The sequence below is a fragment of the Carassius carassius genome, chromosome 2 (genome assembly GCF_963082965.1).
Source record: "Carassius carassius chromosome 2, fCarCar2.1, whole genome shotgun sequence".
Classification (NCBI taxonomy): Eukaryota; Metazoa; Chordata; class Actinopteri; order Cypriniformes; family Cyprinidae; genus Carassius; species Carassius carassius.
In genome coordinates, this window is record NC_081756.1 from 40537038 (window position 1) to 40560507 (window position 23470).

The following is a 23470-nucleotide window of genomic DNA, read 5'->3' on the forward strand; positions in this document are numbered from 1 at the left end:
ACTTCAGCACTCGTCACAGATAGCAGGACCGCTGTTTACCTCTAACCTATGCACTATAGCAGGAGTGTGAAATCTGTGTGGCCATTATGAGATTTTATGCAGAACTAGATGACTGTCATGTCTTGTGTTTTGACACGTGTAGCTGTGATTGCTTTAACAAGAAACAGGGCTCTAGAGCACTTGATACAGCTCCACAGACCTCAAAAATGGTTTAGAGTTACTGAGTCACTATGGAAAGAATAACAGCCTGCCTTACCAAACTAAGCAAGAGATTTTATTGGATCAAAAAAAATCTAAACTAAAACTACAACAATAGACAATGATATACTTGTTAAATTGTTTAAAACATGAAATAATTTATAACTTTTGAAATGTGTAGTTTATCATTGTCAGTGTGCAAGCCATTTCTAGTATAGAATCTGGAAGAGTATTCTATGCTGGTGTCACCGTTGCCTTGCTGGGAACACTTGCTGTCACTAACTCTTAACAGCATGACTATATTGTGTTTACTGATGCATTTTCACTGTGAAACAATATAAAAATGCTGCAAATACACCCACAATTTTGGAAAAAATCTACAGCAATTTAATCATTTTGGCAACAACAACAAAAAAAAAAAAGTCTTGCGAAGTCCTGGTGGTACTAATAAATGTTTTTGGCAAACAATTAGGGTTGTTTAAGTAACTTCAAATAAGCCTCCAATCCAAATGATTTGGGCTTTGAACATGAATGATGCCTCAAATTGTGTCGCTTGATGGGGAGAGGTGTGCTGATCTCCATAAAGAATATCGGCAAAACTCGGGATTTCCACATTTTAAAGGCTCTAAGTATTTTATAATGCACACTATGGCCATCAATACATGTACTAGTACAAAAGAAAGTTGATGTTTATCTAAAGAGTCATTAACTACACTTTGTTAAAAATCAGATTAAGCTAATATTATATTAAATGTTATATACAAGTTAATGGAACTGCATTATAAAAACAAATAATGCTTGACAATGATAAACTACCCTTCCCAAGAGTAGCACAAACTTCCTGTGGTTAAGGAAATGAATGTTGTTGCAAAGAGCGCAGCTTACGTAAGTCTCTGAATGAAATTGGTGGGACTAGAACCCCAGTTCTGACCCTGGCAGCGGGGGGCACGTGGCAGACACACCCCAGAGAGCGCTGCTGCTTTCCGGAACTTTCCTCTCGCACATACAGCGGTGGGAAAGCATGCAGAAAGTCTCATCACCTCCACATACCAGTGTGCATTTATTTGGAAAACACCATTATTAATTAAATTACTTTAAATAATCTTTAATGAAAAATGATTGAGGACCAACACAATATATGTCCCAACTGGATTCCCAGGATGGACTCCAAACTTTTTTTTTTCTCACTGATATCCTGTTTCACTCAGAAATACAAACTGCAGAAACAAAATGTGTTTCATGTTGACCTCAAACTGTTTGTGAACTTTTACCAAGAAAGTAATCTTCTTAAAGCGTTTACACACTTTTACACCTCATCATTTGTTTTAAGTCAACCATAATATTTGACCTTTGAGTTCTGAGGATGATCTTACCAATTGTGCATGCGATATGCATTAGACAGTGTGAAAGCGGTGCGCCTGAGACACAGTTCAATGATGGCCAGTCTTTTACATATGCAAAAAAAATTATTAGTATATTTCTAGAAGTAGTAACTTAAGCTTGAAATCCAGATAGTTAAGGAAACTGTAACAACGAATGTGAATTTGACCCAAGTGTACCCAGGCTAACATTTCGTAGTGGTGATCTACATTTTCCTACAGCCTCCTTCTCCTAAGCCTCTGATTGTTCACAACTGGCTTGGGTTTCACTGGAATTCCCGGCCAGAGAATGTGTATCTAATCCACAGAAGGAAAAAAGAGAGATGTTTTTTATTAAAACCATTAATACTGTTCAACGTCAGGTTTAGTTTTACTGTGGGTGGCAGTTGCATAGATTTTCTGAGTGGGAACTCTCTAAGTGCCAGATTATCCCTTGTGAAAAAGCATGTAGATGTCAGTCATTTGAGTCACATCTTCTGAGAGTTTGCTGCAAGCCTCCACTGAGAGCACTGATTGCAGTAATGTCCAGACAGTAGAAAGCAAACATTGTAGCTGTAGGAATTCCACACCTCTGTGACAGAGGTAAAGCAAGGTGAAGCAATCTGCACATTTCCTATTTCTCTGTCAAAACAATAACGCTAATCTTCAGACATAATTAATGTAACGGCCCACATTAGGAGGAAGAAAAAAGGTTAGCTAAGCAGTGTGTGTGTGTGTGTGTGTGTGTGTGTGTGTGTGAGAGAGAGAGAGAGAGAGAGAGTGAGAGAGAGAGCAAGAGAGAGAGAGCAAGAGAGAGAGAGCATTTTAAAAACACTAAAAAATAAAAACAACACAACAGATTTTTAAACAACCCTAATTCATGTATAAAAATCAACTCCTCATTTATTACATAGCACATACCAACACCACAACACCAATCAATCTTAAAAACATTGACTGCATTCATCAGTTTGTAATTATTAAAATCAACAAGAATTCAAGAGGATTATATTTCTCATAGCTATAATGTATTATAAATATCATATCTTGCCATTTTTCTGATGCTACATTACTTAAAGCGGTCAAAGACCGCTTATAAGTAATAATAATAATAATAAAAATGTTCTCTCAAACAGCCATAAGATCAGATATTAGATCGGATGAATGTGTAATATGACACATTTGCTTTGATCTATTTGTATTGTAATATCAGTTTGATTATTTTGATGGTACCCTTTAGACAGCTGTTGATAAGTAACTCTGCAACTATATCAACTAGTGGTCATTAAAAGTATTAGTATGTCTGCTACTGTAAAAATATGCTAACACTTAACCAACAGATAAATCAACAGATAAACTGACTATAAGTGTCTTTGCAAGAACGTCAACTTATTGGGCATATTCTTGAGCATACTAAGGCTACGTTCACACTGCAGGCTGAAATGACCAATTTTTTTGCCCCTATGCGACCTGTATCTGATCTTTTCATGACAGTCTGAACGACACAGATCCGATCTTTTCAAATGTGACCCAGGCCACTTGGGTATTTGGTCCTGAATCCGATACGTATCCGATCTTTTGAAATGCGACCTCCGTCTGAACGGCCAGGCCACATGTATCCGACCCGTACGTCATTGATACGCTACAAACATCATAATTCTGCGTTGAAATAGGCGGGAACAAGAAGATAAACTGATGAATTCTGTATTAGTGAAGCCACTCACATCAGTATCCCACCACTCCTGGCTGCGACTCCGCACCCACACGTTTCTCTGTACCGACGTTGCTAACACTGCTCCACAAAACGCCATGGCCAAAAACCTTGCTCTCCTCCTTCTTTTTAATTTTCTTCTTAAAACGAGAAGATTGTAATTGTGCTGGCTCCGTTGGGAAAATAACTTTAATATTGCAAAAAGAGCTCCGCTGTTGACTACACTGTTGTTGACATCCATGTTTAACGTTAGCTACTTCCGCAAACAACGAGTGACGTCGTTGAGCGTTGAGTACTCTTCTGCGCATGCGGGTCACTTCTGGGTCATTTCACGTTCACACAGGAGATCACAAAAGGTCGCATTTAATTGGAAATGTGAACGGCCTTGCAAACAAAATCAAATTTTTTCAAAAAATCGAAATTGAGCATTAAGCCCTGCAGTGTGAACGTAGCCTAATACTCTAATGAGAGTTAAATGGCCTGTTATTGCAAAGATGCTTATAGTCGACTGATTAAGGGGACCATCAAAATAAAATATAACCATATAAAACATTGCATTTTTTTCAGTTGGAGTATTAAGCTCACATCAGTCAATTAACATTAGCCCCACATTAAACACTCTAATAACTCTCAACATCTAACCACTCACAAGTTGTAGTAAAATACTGTGCAGATCTTAAACAAACACTAATGTGACACCAGAACTTCCATGGTAAAAGCGCATTTACTTTTTACCAAGTACTGTGGGTCCTGGCCTTTTCTTTTAATTCTGACCGTATGTGTATATATCTTATTTATATATATAAGACACTCACTGTGGTCCTGCCATTTTGTCACCTAATTTAATAAATAATCTCTCAATCCACTTAGAATCTTTCATTGCATTCCTCAAATTTTCACTCTGGTTTCTCTCTGATTCTATTTTCACACAGACACTTTAAAAACCATTTCCTCCCTTTCTTCATTTCTAATCCCTATTACCTTTATTCTACAGACCAGATGCCTCATTTTATCTCTCTCTGAATAAAGGAAAGCATTTTGAATTATCTGTCAATGTAACATCCTGTAAAAATTTTTGTAAAATAAAAAAAACAAAGACTCAGAAAGTGAGTAGACACATTTTAATTTCAAGTTTTTTTATTCCCGGTAATGAAAATGGTTTTAGTTTTTTTTAATGGTTTTACTTCTAATGATAAGAACCCCGGTGTACCTGGTACTATAAAAAGCACAAAACTGGATTTATGACAGTGGTGAAGAGGCACAATTAGTCTTGAGTACTGTTATTATGCCACTCCTCGTGGCCACATACTTCTGTTATGACTGTGGATGTGCTCACAGCTAGTGGTTCTTTTATATAGAGCATCAAACCATCATGCACTTTTCAGCTCCTTATTAAGCCCAGTTATCAAATACATACTGCCAACACCTTCGTTTCTGACAGTTCTGCCTCTTAAACAGGATGAGGCTATGAAGAACACCTGCTATGAGCTCGACAGCTCTGGAATAAAGCTCTAAGACAAATGGGCTGCCTTCCTGTCAATGATGTGCCTGCCAAAGCCACAATGCTGGATCCAATCCCTGAACCCTATAGAGTACATAATAAGGTACTTGAATGAAGAAAAAAAAAGAAGAAGAAGAACCTTCAAAAGGATGCAAAACCACTTTTGAAAGCCAAAGGCCCTTTTGTTTATTGTATCATCATTTAGGTTTTGTGGATCTCTGTGGTCTTGTGATACTCGAAGCTCTCTCTGTGGTACTACAGGAATGAATGGGCTGTGGTTTACAGTATAATGGATTCCTCTATGATCAAGGTCAGTCCAGCTGTGGTTTGACTGCTAGTCTAGAGTCCCAGACCATAGTAGACAGGGAGGGATAGAATTAAATCTAGAGTAAGACAATTTAATATTGTTTATTGTATCATTACACAAAGTATGAATATAATATATATATATATATATATATATATATATATATATATATATATATATATATATATATATATATATATATAACATGTACAAATATAAATATAAAACTAAATGTAATAAGAAATATATCTTAACTTCCTATATCTTATGCAAAATATAACAAAATAATATTCAATTTATTTGTTATTCTTATGCTTATCATAAAAATAATTATGGCTGTAATTTTCAAGTAACTTTTATTTTATTTTGTATCTTTGTTTTCGTGCTGCTCCATACAGCAGTAAATTGTAACTTTAGCCGCGTTTCCAACGCAGGAACTTTACCCAGGAACTAGGGACTTTGGGCCGGTACTCGGTGTGTTTCCACCGCAGGAACCAGGAACTAAAAGTTCCGGGTTAAAAAAATGTCTCTCAGAATGTCCCTGCTGGCGAGGTAGTACTTTTTCAAAGTTCCGTAACTTTCGGGGGCGGGACTTTGGTGCTAAACATCCTGATTGGTTGAGTTCACGCAGCTTTGTGATTTCAACCACCATTTGTTCGGATCATTTTCAAAATATTATGTCATGAAATGTAATTTTAAAAGTATTTCAGGCGAGAATGTAGTTGTTTAAAACTCAAAACTTGTGGTTTATTTATAAAGACAGGGCCTATTTAAAAATGTGTTTCGCCGATTTCGGAGACGGTGACAGTAATCACGTATCCCCCGAGAGCAGCCTCACCTCAGCTAGACCGTCTGATATGTGCCGCTGGCTCTGATGTCTCTTTAGTGGTTTAACATAAAATATCATTAGTTTTGGGTAAATCTAACAGGTAATCTTTGGTCTGTATTCAATTTATCTATATGTTAAATTGAAAATAAAAAAGGCAAATTGATATAATATTTAGTTTCCTTGTAATTACTGTATATATACACATTTCCCTGAACTAAGTACATTTCTGTGGCTATTATTATGTTCAAATGAAAACGAAAGGAGGCAGTGGTATTCGATATCCTATTTGGTTTTATTGTAAATATACAGTAAGGAAAATTGCAGTAGCCAAGGTGAGCTGACTGAAGTTATCAAGTACGCTGCTGTTTGCAGAATTACCGGATTTTCGTTGTTGCAGACATCACACTCCCGAGTCGAATGCGTAAAGACCGAACTACCGAGGATGCAAGTCAAAAATCAGCGTACTTATTGAGAAACGTGCGCAGACCTACATCACCAGACTATTTGCCTAATCTTTCCGGTACTTTAGACCGCGGTGAAAACAGAAAGCAACAGGTCTGTGGGGGGAAAAATATCCTGGGAAAAAAAGTTCCTGGTACAAATGTTCCGGGTAATTTCGGTAAAAACGCAGCATTTGGTAACTCTGGGCTTTTATGATTAAAGCAACATCAACCGAATAAAAGTTGAAGTGAAAATTTAAAACTACCTTTAAGTCTCTGGCTTTTAAAATGTTTCAAGGGCAACAGACAGAAGAGATCTTTTACAATGTCTCAAAACATGCACAGATTTACCAAAATAACAAAGTCTGTTGAAAGATCTTAAAATAAACTCTAACATTTCTCAAATTATTTCAACACAAAATGATCTATTCTTTCCACTCAGAATTCCTGAACTATGAAACGGCACCTCTGAGGCGGTTTCACAAACAACTGTTCATTTAGCAATCATTTTGCTTTGCAGTCTGCTATTTTTCTGGTCAGGCAGTATTGTGAAATTAGGAATCAGAGTGAGAGACTTTCTTACCTCGTAGTGTGTGTTTGTTGGGCCACTGAAACCATGGTAATAGCAGCAAGTAAAGAAGGTAGACTAAAGAGAGAGCATTGTAGCGAAAGATGGAGGCTGTGGAGAATAAGAGAGATAAAAAATCAGTTTGTACAAGCATATTAGACAAAATTGCATTGCATAAAGTAATATAAGCATATAACATTGTATAGTTGTACAACCACTTACTGCTGGAAAATCCAGATAAAACTAGCTTCTGATGGTTTTACAGGAGTATTACATTGCTGACATTTTTTATGATTAAGCAAGTCATGTACATTCATTAGCTGGACATATGGTGGTCACAATAGAATTTGGACACACAATTTTTTTATTTTTTTGGACCCCTCAAAGTATGTGATATGATAGGACATGACACTCCGTGGCATCTTTTATTATAAATTAAATATTAAACAAATAAATAATCAAAGAATGTACAAATATGCAATGTAGTCCACTTTTCTGCAACACTGCAAATGTTTTATCTTTAAAGTTTGTGCTCTTTTTATTCAAGTAAGAGGTCAAACTATGGTATATAAATCTTTTATTGGTCACACAACTTCATGTGATACAAATTCATAGGTCAGAGGTTCACTAAACAAACTTCGAAAAAGCAAATTGCAAAAAATAAAAATAAGTAAATGGAATGCCTCTTTAGGCTGGTTTAAGCTGTGTGTTTCCTTTAGTATGGTTATAAGCTGGACTACTAGGCAGTGGGGCTGAAGATGACCTGTTAAAGGGATAGTTCAGCCAAAAATGAAAATGCTGTCATCATTCAGTCACCCTTGGAACCTTATGCCAAACCTGTATTAGTTTCCTTCTTCTGTTGAAAACAAAAGGAGGTATTTTGAATGCTGTTAACAAAACAGCGGCCAGTAGCTGTCAACTGTTTGGAACAACCTGAAGCTGAGTAAATTATGACAGAATTTTCATTGTAGGGGCGAACTATGACTTTAAGATCTTGGTCAACCTCGTTAGTGCTGGTGGACCACCTTGGCTCAACTTGTGGAGATCCAAGGTCTAGCAACAAACCAGCTTGACCACCTTAAGCTGGCATGGCCTGTTTTTCCAGCTCCTTCGGAACTTTTCTTTTATTCAAATTTTAATGGCTGAGGACAGCAAACTGCTAAGAAAACTAGCTGTCCAAGACAAAAGACAGAGGAGACGAGGTCACCACTTCACCACATATTGGCAAACTGTCAGATTAACATTGTATACTTTCGGTTGGTTTTGGCTGAATTAGTTTGGCTCTAAATTTTTACATTTTTAAGTTTTTTGACTACTTTCGAAGTCATTGCAAATGGTGTTACCTTTTGTTCGGTCTCAGCTGGATTGCGTGCAGATGTACCCACGGTACTCAAGTCTTTGATAATGCTAATGATGCACTTTTGAACCTTTGTGTTTGCTCTAATCCAGCTGAGAAATCCATGTGTAAAGCATTATGGGACTAGTTTCCAACCCTTTGAGGGTTTGCCAAGGCATACAGGAGTTATCTGCCTCCTATTGCGACTAGAAAAGGATACCTTTCTCTGACTCACATGCTATCCCAACAACACCTCAGATTCTCCAAAATACGTTTACTGTTCCTTAATCTCTGGATCACACACATAACTGAAGCTTTGTTAGAGAAGTCTGTCCCTGGCTGGTAGCCATAATGTTTCACAGGCCTGAAGGCTACGGCGCTGTAACTACAGCACCATTACGATGCAGGAACAAAGACATACAGTGTTCAGTATTCAGAGGCAGCTCATACTGCCTCATGACCTCACCAGAAAAACAGTATTAATTCAGGGGAACTATGATGGGAATCATAGAGGTGAACATACAATGCTGGATTCTTTGACAGCCCTTGTTAATATCAGAGGGTTCATAAATGGGACAGATTTGGGGTAGGATCTAGTTTTGGTAAAAGTTCACAGGAATGAGGAGCTACAGATAGATGGTTCTGTGATCAAAGCATGATGGAATCACCTGAGGCTTATCAGTGTTTTCACTGAACTAGCAGCAACTGTGATCTAATAGAAACACAGCAGGACTGGTAAAACACTAATAATAAGCAAGCACTAGCGGCTTACAGCTTATTTTTCCAACTTATCTGGTTTCACTAACTGCACATTGCAGCTGAAGTGTGTCGATACAGAGATAGCACTTCCTATTAGGAATCAGTTATTATGACTTCCAAAGTAAATGTATTTACTTCTGAGATTAACTGAATATGTTTAACACTGTGAAATGCATTAAGTGTACTGAAGGTACAGTAATGCGTTTAAGCGATTTTCAAATGCACATTTGCAAATTTACAAATTCACAAGACTTAAGCTTATAAAGTATCTTTAGTTTTTTTTTTTAATCATTTTTAATACATTTTTTCAGTGGTCATACACTGACAAATGTTGTTGTTAAAAAAAATAAAACAAAAGATAAAAAGTCCCATAGCTTCTCATTTTTAATATGAGGTCATGAACACTGCAAGCACAATATAATACATATTATAATACAATTTGGGGAAAAAAAATTAAATAGTTCCAGATGTTATACCATTTCACTGTATCATTAAGTTGTTTTGACAGTTTTCAACTGTTAATGCTCACATATGCTACAGAGCTTTTAACTTATTGTATGCTTATTAGTGCTAAAAATATCTTTCAGTTATGTGGAGATGTCACAGCACAGGAATTTATAAATGAAGACTGAAATAGTTTCACATTAACATTATAATTTGAAATAATAGAATTAGATTTTTCCCAAAAAGGCATGAAAAAAAGTTTTATTTACATTTGTGCCTTTTTTATATTATGTACTTTTATGATTAGTTTATATATTTTATTTGCCTAATTAAATACATTTATTGCATTTCTACTGGTAGTGTTCATTATACATTTCCGTATTTCAAAACTGTATTATGGTGAAATCCCATCCATAATTTTCTACTGCTTTCTTTTCTTTTGCATGTTACAGTCGCTTTGGTGCATTTCTCGAATTGTCCTTAATATTTGCAAAGCAGTATGTGCATTTTTCTAAACAATTCGTACAAACACACAATGAATTACCTGCAAAAGCCTGTAACTTACTCAAAATCTTGACATTAGTAACTGATAATGCTGGAAACCGCAGATAAATATACATAATAATTTGCATAAATGTACCAAAGCAATTGCAACTTGTTCAAAAGAATGAGAAACTGCTTTTATGATGTGCACAAGTACCTAGATGATGTGGAGGTTGAACAAGTAGTTTTGAGAATTTCATTTCTGATCTGAGAAATGCACCAAAGCAACTGAGAAAAAATGTAGATGTACAATTTCTCTCTCTCTCTTTTGCAACTACTTTCACCCATTCACAGACTTATCCATTGCTTACTTTAATCTCAGATACACATTCATCCAGCTGTCACTGTAAATGAAATACTTACATTTTCCACATATTTAAATAAAAACGACATGTGCAGACGAATTTCAAAAACAGAAATTAACAAACACAAACACTAATTTTAGAGTGTTTGTATCAACATGAGAGGGCACCAGTAAATGTCCACAGGTCCCCCCCCCCCCCCCCGTTTCACAGTCTAGGCTTAAGCCTAGTACCAGACTAAAATGTTTAAAACTGAAAGAAACTAATTTATCTTAAAATATGTCAGTGCCCTTGTTTTCTTCTAGGGCACGTTCAAAAAAAATTGCTCAAATGTCTTAATTGAACAATGGCCTAATCCTGGCTTAGTGTAAGCTATGTCTGTGAAACCAGGCCTAAAAAAAATTTACAATATGTGATTTGACATTTCGTTAACGTACTTTTAATTTTTCCCATCAACAATAGATCAAACTATTTTTACATACAATTCTTAAAACATCTGAAATCTGTTTAAAACACACACACACACACACACACACACACCATCAGGTGCCTTTTGAACATTGTCTTAGAAACACAAGACATAAAACTCAATTTAGTCTCGTGAGTTATGAAAGTGAGAGCAACGTCTAAGCAATAAAATTATTCTCCAAGAAGGTATACTTGTATGAGAGGGCCGGGCTGCACTGGGACACATGAGTTTACAGTTACACCTCTGAGTGTCTCTGCTGTTCTGCACTGAACTGCTTCAGGACACTGGATGGCTGCTGGAAATTATGGTAATTTTGGACCTGGAAAAACCAACAGCCACACCACAGGTCTAGGATCACGACATACCTGCTTTACAAAACACACATACCAAAGTTAGTTAAAAAAAGCCTCTAGACATTTGGGCAGACATACTGCCCTAGTGAGGCCCTGTCCACTCAACAACCATCTAACCCATAAACCATTCATTATGAAGCTGCTAATTTTGCTTGTTTACTGTTTAAGTGGAGCTGGATTTGCAGTTCAGCCATCATCCTAAAAAGACGCATTCCAGCTATACCTTCACAAGCCACACTTCCTTTGCTCTCCCAATTTGAACTGTTGCCACTAAATTAGTGCCCCTTTATGTTGTCAGATGTGTTTTACCAACCCCTACAATTTGTGCCACAGACTATTTCTGCCTACGTAACAGATAAAAAATGTATTTTATAAAAATATATTTTTGTCAGTGATTAACCATGTCTGAAAATAAACAATAATAAATGATTTTAAAACTCCCAAATTCCATATATTTGGTGGGGATAAGAACACCACATGCATTTTTTTTATGTATTTGGTATAATTAGGGCCTTATGAAAATTTTTTTTTTTCTACCAAATTCAGTTTTTTTTTTTTATTGTTTAAAAACATTTTAATAGCCCAAAAGGTTATCTAATCAAAATAATAATAACAATAATATTGCCCTTTGTCTTGGGTTATTTCTGAATGAATGAATGAATGAATGAAATTCTGTTTTGTCTGTAAAAAAAGAAAAAAGAAAAGATTCCATAGACAAATGTTAGTTCTCAAAAATGGTGGTTATCAAATAAATGCAATAACTTTAACAATTAAAAAAATTACAAGAAATGATAGACTTATAATTGAAATTGAAACATAGGTGCCAAATTGTCTGTAACTCCTTAAAAATAATGTTTAAAAAACTGTAATATCATTATTGTTACTATTACTTTGAGAAATATATTCTGCTGTTTAATAGTAGAATATTATTGTCTTTTGTCCCCCCCCCCGCCCAAGTTAAACTGGCAAGTATTTGGTGGGTTGTAGTGAAAATCCTAAAATGTGTATGAAGTGAATTGAACTGTCCTCATATAGTGAGACGACAGATGCTGGAAAACTTCAGATTTCATATTTAAAAGCATTTTGTTTTGTTGTGGTTAAATATTCACAGACACTAGTCCACATCAGATTCGAAGAGGTATAAAGAGGACTTTTGATTGATTCATCCAAATTTTGCCAAATTCCATGACAGTCTGTGTAAATTCCATTTTCCATCCATAACTGGATTCTCCATGATTCGGTTCACATTGTCCACATCACAGAAATCATAAGGCTTGTTTTATTTCATGATTTAAAATAACTTCTAATTGTAATTGCCCATTTGAAACATAAAATAAAAAATAAATACAAATATGCAAGAGAAGTAAGAAAACAACTAATGTTATGTATGTATTTCCACATCCCCTAACTTTCCAAATAAAGATATACAGTGCTCCATAGCAATGACCTGATAAAACATGTGTAACTGTGTTATCCACTCACGGCTGAGCACATGGCCAGAACTGAAGACACAATTAAGTCTTCTGACCCCCTGAGTCATTTTTCACTCTTCACTCTTGACAGTATACAAGAACATCACAGACAATCTTTAGTACTGTCACCCTGATGTCTTCCAATTCCTTCAGAGTGTCTATGCACCAGATCCTCTAAATGTCACCTACTTGGTACCATGCAGTAAGATCCTATTCTGACTCTTACAGTTTTGCTGCAATGTCTGTGAGAAACACTCCCTCTGCTTAAACTTTAGTTGCCTGTCTGTAACACTGTAACAAATTTCAAATAAACACAGCACACATGTGCTTCCTGCACTTATAGCAACATTAGAGGCTTACGAACAATGGGGGCCCTTTAGCCTACAAAAAGGAACAAGGTAAAATAGAGGACACAAAGTCAACCATACGATGCTTTGAATATGAGCAGTTTAAAAACATGTGGACATGGGTGGTTCTTTACAGTAACATTCGAGCTGCCACAGCTGGATGTACCACTGACCTCACTTAAACAGTATGTGTGTGTATGTGTGTGTGAAAGAGAAAGGAATACATGTATATGCACATCTTAATCGTAACACAATTAAGGTTTATTCTAGCTTAAAGCATTTTTTTTATCAACACTTGAATAAAGGTAGGTTTCATTAAAATGCATAATTTTGAGCAAACAGTTGAATTTTTTATCAAGAACTACATCTGAATAGTATTCAGTACAGTTATCAAAGCATAAATCCATAAATCGCTTCAATACCTACAAAGATTGCAGAGATATGTAACACTGCCTGGATCAACATTTTACATCTGTAACATTTTGCAGTTTTCTTTTAAATAGTCTATTCCTGATGATCACATAATTTTTCATATGCATCTGTTTACATAAGAGATCGCTCATTTCTCCGTCCTGTACATGTGTTTTTTTTTAGTCCGGGAGGTTTTGTACTCGTTCATAAGATGTGTAATAGTGCACTAAATGTGTAGCAGTGAAAACACGAAAAGCCATAAAAACGTACTCGGTTACTAACGGAACCTCGGTTCTCTCTAGAAGAGGGAACGAGTACTGTGTCTTAGCTAAGACGCTACGGGAAAAGTCTCTTTTCACGATACACTGAAGCAAAAAATTATCCTTAATTTTGAATTATTGTAAAGCGCATTTGCAGCAGCACACAGCCATAGGCGAGACGGCTCGCTCGCTCATTGGCTGCTCTGTGGCAACTGCATAAGCCTATCATAATGCCACTTATAAGCCCTCCATGCCACTTCCCGCCGAAACGGGTGTGGCCTAGCCCTATAAAGGGAGCTCGAAAAGGCTGACTCACCTGATTTATTTCATCGCCGAAGCGAACCAGAGTGAATCGTACGCACGGCAGAGAACGCAGTACTCGTTCCCTCTTCTAGAGAGAACCGAGGTTATGTTAGTAACCGAGTATGTTCTCTTATGAGAGTTCTCTCGTACAGCGTCTTAGCTAAGACGCTACGGGAACCCAATGTAAAGCGCCGTGCATGCAGAGATCTCACACCAATAAACCTGGAAGCGACGCCCAGGATTTACAGTGCACAATCACCCGAGGGACTCACAGAGAGTCCTAGAACAGGAGGGGGGAGACCCTCCGTCCCATATCTAGCAGCGTTCGTAGACGCGGCAATATGACATCACATAATCAAGGCAAGGCCTGACCAATGTGGTAATGTGGGTCTTACCTAATACTGCCCATATAACAGTCGGCAGCGCATAGCGCTTGCGATCTCAGAGTTCCAATCAGGACCCTGATTCAACTATACCGACAACAGCTTTGCTTGCAGGGCGGGAACCTCTAGGTTATAGAAGGGAACCTCTAGGCTTATAGAACCTGATAAATGTAGACGGCGAGGCCCATCCTGCCACCATACATATATCCTGTAAGGAGATCCCACTAGACCACGCCCACGACGAGGCGACGCCTCTTGTGGAGTGTGCTCTGACGCCCAGTGGGCACTGAAGGCCCCTGGAAGCGTAAGCTAACGCTATAGCGTCAACAATCCATCTGGATAGGCTCTGTCTCGAAATAGCCATTCCCTTGGAACGTCCACTGAACGAGACAAACAGCTGCTCAGTCTGTCTAAAGACAGCAGAGCGAGACACATAAGTTCTAAAAACCCTAACGGGGCAAAGAAGACTCGAGTCTCCATCCTCTTCTGACACCGACAGGGCAGACAGGGAAATAACCTGAGCCCAAAACGGTGTGTTGAGGGATTTCGGCACATAACCGTGCCTAGGTTTGAGTATGACCCTTGAGTCATTAGGCCCAAACTCCAAGCACGTCGGGCTCACCGAGAGCGCGTGCAGGTCACCCATATGCTTCACTGAAGCGAGAGCCAACAAGAACACTGTCTTGAATGACAGATATTTGAGGCTAATCATTTGGATAGGCTCGAAAGGGGAACCTTTCATGGCCTCCAAAACCGTTGAGAGGTCCCATACAGGGACTGACGGAGGTCTGGGATGATTCAGCCTCCTAGCTCCTCTAAGGAAGCGAATGACCAAATCGTTCCTTCCTATTGACTGACCGAGCGTTGTCTCAGAAAACGCTGCGATAGCCGCCACGTAAACTTTGAGCGTGGAGGGGGCTCTGCCCTTATCCAACAGCTCCTGTAGGAAGGAGAGAACCTCTGTCACCTCACAACTAAGGTGTGAACGTCCCCGAGCTGTGCACCAGCTGGAGAATACTGACCACTTCGAGGCATATAGCCGTCGAGTCGACGGGAGCTCTAGCCTGAGTGATAGTATTTAGCACTCCCACTGAGAGATCAGCGGGTAACCGTTGAGCGCCCACACATGGAGGGACCACAACTCCGGTTGAGGGTGCCAAATCGAGCCCCTGGCCTGCGAGAGGAGGTCCCTCCTCAACGGCACTGGCCACGGGGCAGTGTCTGCTAACTGCATCAAATCTGGAAACCATGGTTGGTTCTTCCAAAGTGGTGCTACAAGCAGTACTGAGTATCTTGTTTCCCTCACCCGTTCTATCACCTGCGGAAGGAGGAAGACGGGGGGAAAAGCATAGAGCGGGCAGCTCAGCCACCATTGTGACAGCGCGCTTTCGTTCTTGGAAAAGAACGTGGGGCAGTGAGCGTTTCGTGGGACGCGAAGAGGTCCACTTCCGCCCTGCCAAATCTCTCCCACAGCAGCTGGACTGTCTGTGGGTGTAGAGACCATTCGCCCGTGAGAATGTTGTTTCTGGACAGTCTGTCTGGACCCAGATTCTGTAGCCCAGGCACATGAACTGCTCTCAGCGAGCGCAAGTTGCGCTGAGCCCAAACCAGGAGGCGTTCCGCCAACCTGTACAGGTTTAGGGACCTGAGACCGCCCTGGTGATTAATGTAGGACACCACAGATATGTTGTCCGAACGGACTAAGACGTGGTGGCCCTTGATTCGGGGACAAAAGCGCGTCAGCGCGTTCTCTACTGCCAGCATTTCCAGACAGTTGATATGTTGGAGCTTTTCCCATTCTGACCACAGGCCAAAGAACGGTCTGCCCTCGAGAAGCGCTCCCCATCCCGAAGTGGAGGCGTCCGTCGACAACATTTTCACTTTCGAGGAAGTCCCCAGGCTTACACCTGATTGGTACCAGTCGTTCGCTGTCCAGGGTTTCAAGGCTGTAACACAGCTCTGATTGACCTTGAGACGCAACTGACCGGATATCCACACTCTGCGCGGTACTCGGGCTTTCAGCCAGAACTGCAAGGGGCGCATGCGGAGCAGGCCCAACTGAAGAACTGTTGATGCTGAGGCCATGAGACCTAGCATCTTCTGAAATTCTCTGAGCGAGAAGGTCGCGCTGCAGCGGAGAGAGCTCGCTGCGCGCTGAATGCCCAACGCGCGCTGTGGCGACAGCCGCGCCGTCATGGAGAGTGAGTCCAGAGCTATACCCAAAAACAGTATCGTCTGACTGGGGTTCAGTGAACTCTTCATCCAGTTGACACTGAGACCAAGTTTCTCGAGGTGATCGAGTAAAATGGCCCTGTGTTCCACGAGCTCTGATCGTGATTGAGCCAGAATCAGCCAGTCGTCCAAATAGTTCAGCACTCGCATGCCTCTGAGTCTGAGAGGAGCGAACGCTGCGTCCATGCACTTCGTAAACGTACGAGGAGCCATGGACAAGCCGAACAGCAGGACTGTATACTGGTATGTCTGGCCCTCGAAGGCGAATCTCAAATATCGCCTGTGACGTGACGCTATCTGTATTTGAAAATACGCGTCCTTCAGATCTACCGACATGAACCAGTCTCCTCTGCGAATATGCGCGAGGAGTCTCCTGGTTGTAAGCATTTTGAAACTGCGTTTCGCCAATGCTTTGTTCAGCTGTCTTAGATCCAGTATGGGTCTGAAACCTAGAAAGTATCTGCTGTAGAGCCCCCCTTCGCTTTGAGCTTGAGATACAGGCTCCACAGCCCCTTTGCTCAACAGTTTTGATATTCCGGCTCGAAGTAGGTGTGCTACTTCTGTTTTGACCGTAGTTTCGATGCGCGCTAAAAAGCGTGGAGGGCGTCGAAAAAACTGTAGCGAGTAGCCTCTCTTTATAATGTCTAGCACCCAACCCGAAACCCCTGGAAGCGCTGACCATGTGTCTGCATGAATGGCTTAGGGTTGGATGCGAAGCGCGCTCTGTTGGCTGGGCAACGGCAGCGCTTCGATGTGCTGCAACATGGGCGTTAAGCCTGTGACATTTGAGGCGGGGAGCGCGCTGATCACAGCGGGCAGATCGCTCGTCCTCGACCCCTCCACGGTGCTTAACCGAGTGAGGGAGGGCTGAGCGGGTCCCGTGGGACTCGTGCTGTCTGTGAGTACTTGTGGGCTGTAAGCGTGCACATTTACTGCTTTTGACTCGCTGTCTGCCTGGGCAGAACGAACGTGCACGGGTTTCGTTTTTACAGAAACCACATGACGTGTGTGACAGTGTTTGTGGGCACTGAGGAGTGGGCATGTTTACTATGTAGTGCGCGCGATCGACCTGAGTCGCTTTTATGGGCGCGAGCCCTGTGTGAAGGGCTGTGCTTATATGTGGAGATGGGCACTGAGCAGTGGGCATCGTCACTATATTTATAGCACCATCGGCCGGGGCCGGGACACCAGAAATTACACCTTTTTCGGGAAATATCTGGGTAGCCGGTTTTTGTGTGCAGGCAAGCGGGCAATTGTACAGGCTTGTGCATTGCAAAAGACGCTGAGACAGTCACAATCCCTGGAACTGAAACAGCGGTGCGCTTGGGTGAGTTCGGCCGTGGCGGGACTCGTACACCGGCGCTTTCCTAGGAGTGCTAGGATGGCTTCGGGGCTTCTGGCCTCACCGTAATCCTCTGCCGTGGTCCCGCGGCGCTGGGCGACGGCCGGCAGAGCGAGAACGGGGTCTCGAGCTGCGTTGCTGACGCTGTTCCGATGAAGCAGCAGGAGGTGGGGGGTGTGGCTGAGAGCTTTGCGGGGCCGGTCTAGCACGACTCGCTGCAGAACCGGAGCGCTTCGGGAGGAAGTGCTTGAATGTTTGCGACGCTTTCTGGTCCTCGACGAATCTCTCAACGAACTCGTTGACAGAAGATCCGAAGAGGCCAGCGGGAGTCAGTGGGGCATTGAGGAACGCAGTGCGTTCAGACTCTGCCATGTCTGAGAGCGTCAACCATAGATGCCTCTCAGCCACCGTAGCGGAAGCCATAACTAACTTCTGACACACAGCCTTTAAGTATGTTTACATATTTAAGGAATTTGCCACTGATGATTCAAACGCGAGTTTTGAGCAGTGTAGATTAGCGTTTGTTGTTTCTTTTATCACAAATGCAGACATGGTTTTATTTTTATGCAGCGCGATATACAACGAAATACGTAAAAAGACAGTACAAGTCATTATAATCAGTAATTCGGTCCTCACTGGATGCAACAAATGCCTTGTTTGTAATGGGTTTTATTTGTTTTGTCTTGTTGTGCCAGGAGACGGCATCACAGTATGGTAAGGGGCGTACTGTACCATTCTGTCACACATTTGAGGCATTCAATCACAACACACTGGCAACACACAACACACTAGCTGGCCAATCAGCGTACATCTCTCCTTTCAGAATAATGAGCTTTGTAAAAATCGACGCGTTTTAGAAAGGTGGGACATTGAAGAGCAACAATAATGTACATTGTGAAAAATAACCTGTTTTTTTAACCTTAAACAGCATAAACACATTGCATTACACCAAAAACAAAAAAATAATGTTCTTTTTAGCAACATCATATGACCCCTTTAAGATTAATGTGGTTTGGAAATGGAAAAATTTGCTTGGAATAAAAATATGATCTGAATATTAATTTATGCATTTAGCAGACGCTTTTATCCAAAGCGACTTACAGTGCATTCAGGCTATCAATTTTTATCTATCATGTGTTCCCAGGGAATCGAACCCCCAACCTTGCGCTTGATAGCGCAATGCTCTACCAATTGAGCTACAGGAACACTACACTATATTAACGTGCCTAATAATTATGCATGCACTATAAAGAACCTGTCAGGAAAACAAGTTATTCCAGTAACTTTTTAAATGCTTATATTTCAACAATGAATTTGAGAAACAACTATACCATTAAAAAGTTGATATAAAATTGTCTTTGTGCAAAAAAAAAAAAAAAAAAAACACTTTATTTTCCACAATGTACATTATTGTTGCTCCTCTATGCCCTGCCTTTCTGAAACACATACATTTTTACAAAGCTTATTTTTCTGAAAAGCGAGGTGTGCTCTGATTGGCCAGCTATCCAGTTCATTTTGATTGGCCGAATTCCTCAAGCGGGTAATGGAAGTGTTGCGCACCTTAACATACTGTGATGCCATGTGATCCGGCACAACAAGACAAAAAAATAAAAGCCATTATAAACTAGGCATTTTTTGCATCCAGTGTGGACATAATTACTGATTATAATGACTTATACTATCTTTTTACGTGTTGTGTTGCATATTGTGCTGCGTAAACATAAAAACATGTCTGCATTTGTGATCAGAGAAATTACAAACAACAAGCGCTACTCTACAATTCTCAAAACTGACGTTTGAATCGTCAGTGCCAAATTCTTTAAAAAGGAAAACATACTTTGGACTGTGAGTCAGGAGCACCATGTGCTTGCAAAGTTGGAAATGCCCCACTTTATAGAAACTTATTTCTTTGCTTGAACATTTGGGCAGTTTTATGCAAATCTTCCCACATCATGATGAAGACGCGGGAGCATGTTAGAATGAGCCGTTTTAGATAGGAGTGGTTGCATGACTCTTTAACTTTTATAAAGAATATCTCTTTGGATTTGATACTTTTTAGTTTTTGGAACTTTACAGATCTTCTTTGTGCACCAACAGCTTGAAACACACCAAAGAAAAAATTAAAAATTTTAATTGCTTCATATGACCTCTTTAAATACAAACCTGATTCCAAAAAAGTTGGGACACTGTACAAATTGTGAGTATAAAAGGAATGGAATAATTTACAAATCTCATAAACTTATATTTTATTCAAAATAGAATATAGATAACATATCAAATGTTGAAAGTGAGACATTTTTAAATGTCATGCCAAATATTGGCTCATTTTGGATTTCATGAGAGCGACACAAGTTTGGACAGGTAGTAACAAGAGGCCGGAAAAGTTAAATGTACATATAAGGAACAGCTGGAGGACCAATTTGCAACTTGTTAGGTAACATGGCAACATGATTGGGTATAGAAAAGAGCCTCAGAGTGGCAGTGTCTCTCAGAAGTCAAGATAGGCAGAGGATCACCAATTCCCCCAATGCTGCGGGGAAAAATAGTGGAGCAATTAGGGCTGTGACGGTTGTCTTTACCTCACATTACCTCAAACACCATACACAATGTTTCCTCTAGATTGGCAGGTTTGAGTGCAGGAAAATACAGTTTATGCATTCAGCAAATTAATTTAGTGTTGGGCGACAGACCTTGTTAGGAAACCAAATACTACATCACCAATCTGGAGCCATCTCCATTTATGTCAAAAATGACATAGTTCCCGTGATCGCAAACGCCTGGCTGGTCAGGTTTGGTGAGGCTTTCTCCAAACTGGCCAAATACAAACAAGCGAGCAATAAAATAAAATATTTTAACAAGAAAAATGCCAACGATACCTATTTCAAAGAGAGCGTGCAGATGAGGAGTTAATGAGCTTGCTTGATGGCGGAAAAGTAAACCGGACGCAACACAACCGCGTTGCGACAGGTTTAGTCTGTCTAGTGTCTATACAGGATATTTGAACTCTGTGTCAGTAACTCATACACCGGACGGGGATTTATCATGTCGTGTCATGCTGCTTCCAGTGTAGCATCACTGATTATAATGAGTATTCTGTCGCACTGTGTCACTCGCGTCCGTTAGACAGGGTGTATTTAACTTTCTTATTTAGGCTACTTTCTTGTTTAACTGTATTATTTCTTTGATATTTATTTTAGTGTTTTGCAAGTGGCGTTCACTGACAGAAGTGCTCAAATAAACATGAACTGAGGAGTTAAATAGGGTGTGTTAGATGAGTGAGACAGTGCTGGGCTGATTTCAGAGATGTGTATAAATATATATAAATATGTACTGTATATAATATATATAAAATCTATTACATGCATGCACAGTTTAAGTCAGCTTTAATCACCTTTTTGGTAATTCCATGACTTAACTGACTACGACACTGCATACACAGTTTATTTCTTGTCATGAGAAAAAGTGACAGAAGCAGCATTTGTGAGTGCGGTGGCCAACCCTAACCCCGCCCCTACTTTAAACATCACATACAGGAATGCTACTGTAATGGAAATCATAACATGTCCTCAGGAATACTTCCAGAAAACATTGTCAATGAACACAACCCACCGTGCCATTCGCCGTTGCCGACTAAAACTCTATAGGTCAAAAAAGAAGCCATATCTAAACATGATCCAGAAGCTCTTGCGTTTTCTCTGGGCCAAGGCTCATTTAAAATGGACTGTGGCAAAGTGGAAAACTGTTCTATGGTCAGTTTAACCAAAATTGGAAGTTCTTTTTGGAAAACTGGGACGCCATGTCATCCGGACTAAAGAGGACAAGGACAACCCAAGTTGTTATCAGTGCTCAGTTCAGAAGCTTGCATCTCTGATGGTATGGGGTTGCATTAGTGTGTGGCATTAGCAGCTTACACATCTGGAAAGGCACAATCAATGCTGAAAGGTATATCCAAGTTCTAGAACAACATATGCTCCCATCCAGACGTCGTCTCTTTCAGGGAAGACCTTGCATTTTCCAACATGACACAGTGGTAAACGTGGCCTTGTCCCAACTTTTTTGAGATGTGTTGATGCCATGAAATTTAAATCAACTTATTTTACCCTTAAAATGATACATTTCTCATTTTAAACATTTGATATGTCATCTATGTTGTATTCTGAATAAAATATTGAAATTTGAGACTTCCACATCATTGCATCCTATTTTTGTTCACAAATTGTACAGTGTCCCAACTTTTTGGACATGGACTTTAAACACAACTCGAGTCTTTTATCCTTAACTACTGATATCATAAAGAAAGAACTTGGAATTTACTTGTATGTTTTTATTATATCTGCGTCAGGTATTTCCTGCACGCAATACATGCAACGCAAAATTCCCTCCACTGGCCCTTGTCTGTCATGGCCTCCTAATAATCCTGATCCACTTGATTGGTTCTATCTCTCTCTCTCTCATCTCCACCTGTAGCTGGTGTGTTGTGAGGTGGATGATGCACACTGGTGGTATCTGAGGAGAGACCCCCCCCCCACTTAACAGCAATTCACAATAAAGCTCTATATATACATTCATCATTCATTCATTCATTTTTTGGGTGCATGAAAACATTGACTATAAGAGTCAAAATGTAAAACAAGTAGACTGTACGTTTCTACTCATATTTACATCTGGCCTTCTTATTGGAGGCTACATTTGAGGGTAAAAGGTCTTAAAGGAATTGTTCTCTCTAAAATACAAATTATTTAATTCACACTCCACCATGTTATTATAAACCCTTATGACTTCCTATCTTTCTTCTGTGGAACACAAAAACAGTAAAAAAAAAATAAAAAAACTAATTACAAACAGTATTCATAGAAAAAACTAATATATATATATATATATATATATATATATTTTTTTTTTTTTTTTTTTTTTTTTTTTTACAAAAATCTGCATTTTCCCTTACAAAAAGCAATATAATCACTTCAGAAGAGATACAGTAAGATGTAAAAACACAACAGTCAGCAATTGTTCACAAAATCACAGAGCAAACAAATTTATTTTCAGTGAAAATTATCAATTTCATATCATAAGTGACCAAAGGGAGTGGAGATATTGAAACTCACACAATCCACTGCCTGATATAGTTGGATACAGCAGTCAGTTAGGAACGCATATTAGAAATCAACACTACAGTGACCTGGTGACCTCTCGTAATTTAATGGCAGTCAGTGTGAACACCCTTTAAGTTCCAAGTATTTATTAGCCATTTAAATAACCAACCCTGGTATCTGTTAGCAGAGCTCTAGTCTCAGCTTCAGATGACATGCCCAGAGGCTACCCACAAATCATCAGCAGCATACTGCAATCAAAATTAGCAAGAGCTCTTTTAAAACAGCAATCAGACTGGCTTTACAGAACATCTGGGTTTGAGGACACACAGCTTGCCAGGAAACAAACATTGTGTTATAAGTTCTCAAACTGCTACAATAAGCAGTTCCAAAGAAGAACCAATCACAGATTTGCCAACATTTGGAGTGTTCATGGCACTGAACATCTGAAAGATTTATACATGCAAGTGAGATGGTCTTTTCCTGTCCAAATGGGCAAAAAAAACTGCAAT

The 23470-nt window shown here is 39.7% G+C and overlaps 1 protein-coding gene across 3 annotated transcripts in view; it reads right to left on the reverse strand.

Moving 5' to 3' along the window:
* The window catches only part of LOC132109733 (piezo-type mechanosensitive ion channel component 1-like), a 131521-nt gene that overhangs the window by 69603 nt on the left and 38448 nt on the right, over positions 1 to 23470 (reverse strand). For all 3 annotated transcript variants that reach the window (XM_059516062.1, XM_059516054.1, XM_059516047.1), the window contains exon 2: positions 6928 to 7023. In XM_059516062.1, the coding sequence (XP_059372045.1) occupies positions 6928 to 7023 (96 nt within the window). The remainder of the gene's footprint in view (positions 1 to 6927; positions 7024 to 23470) is intronic.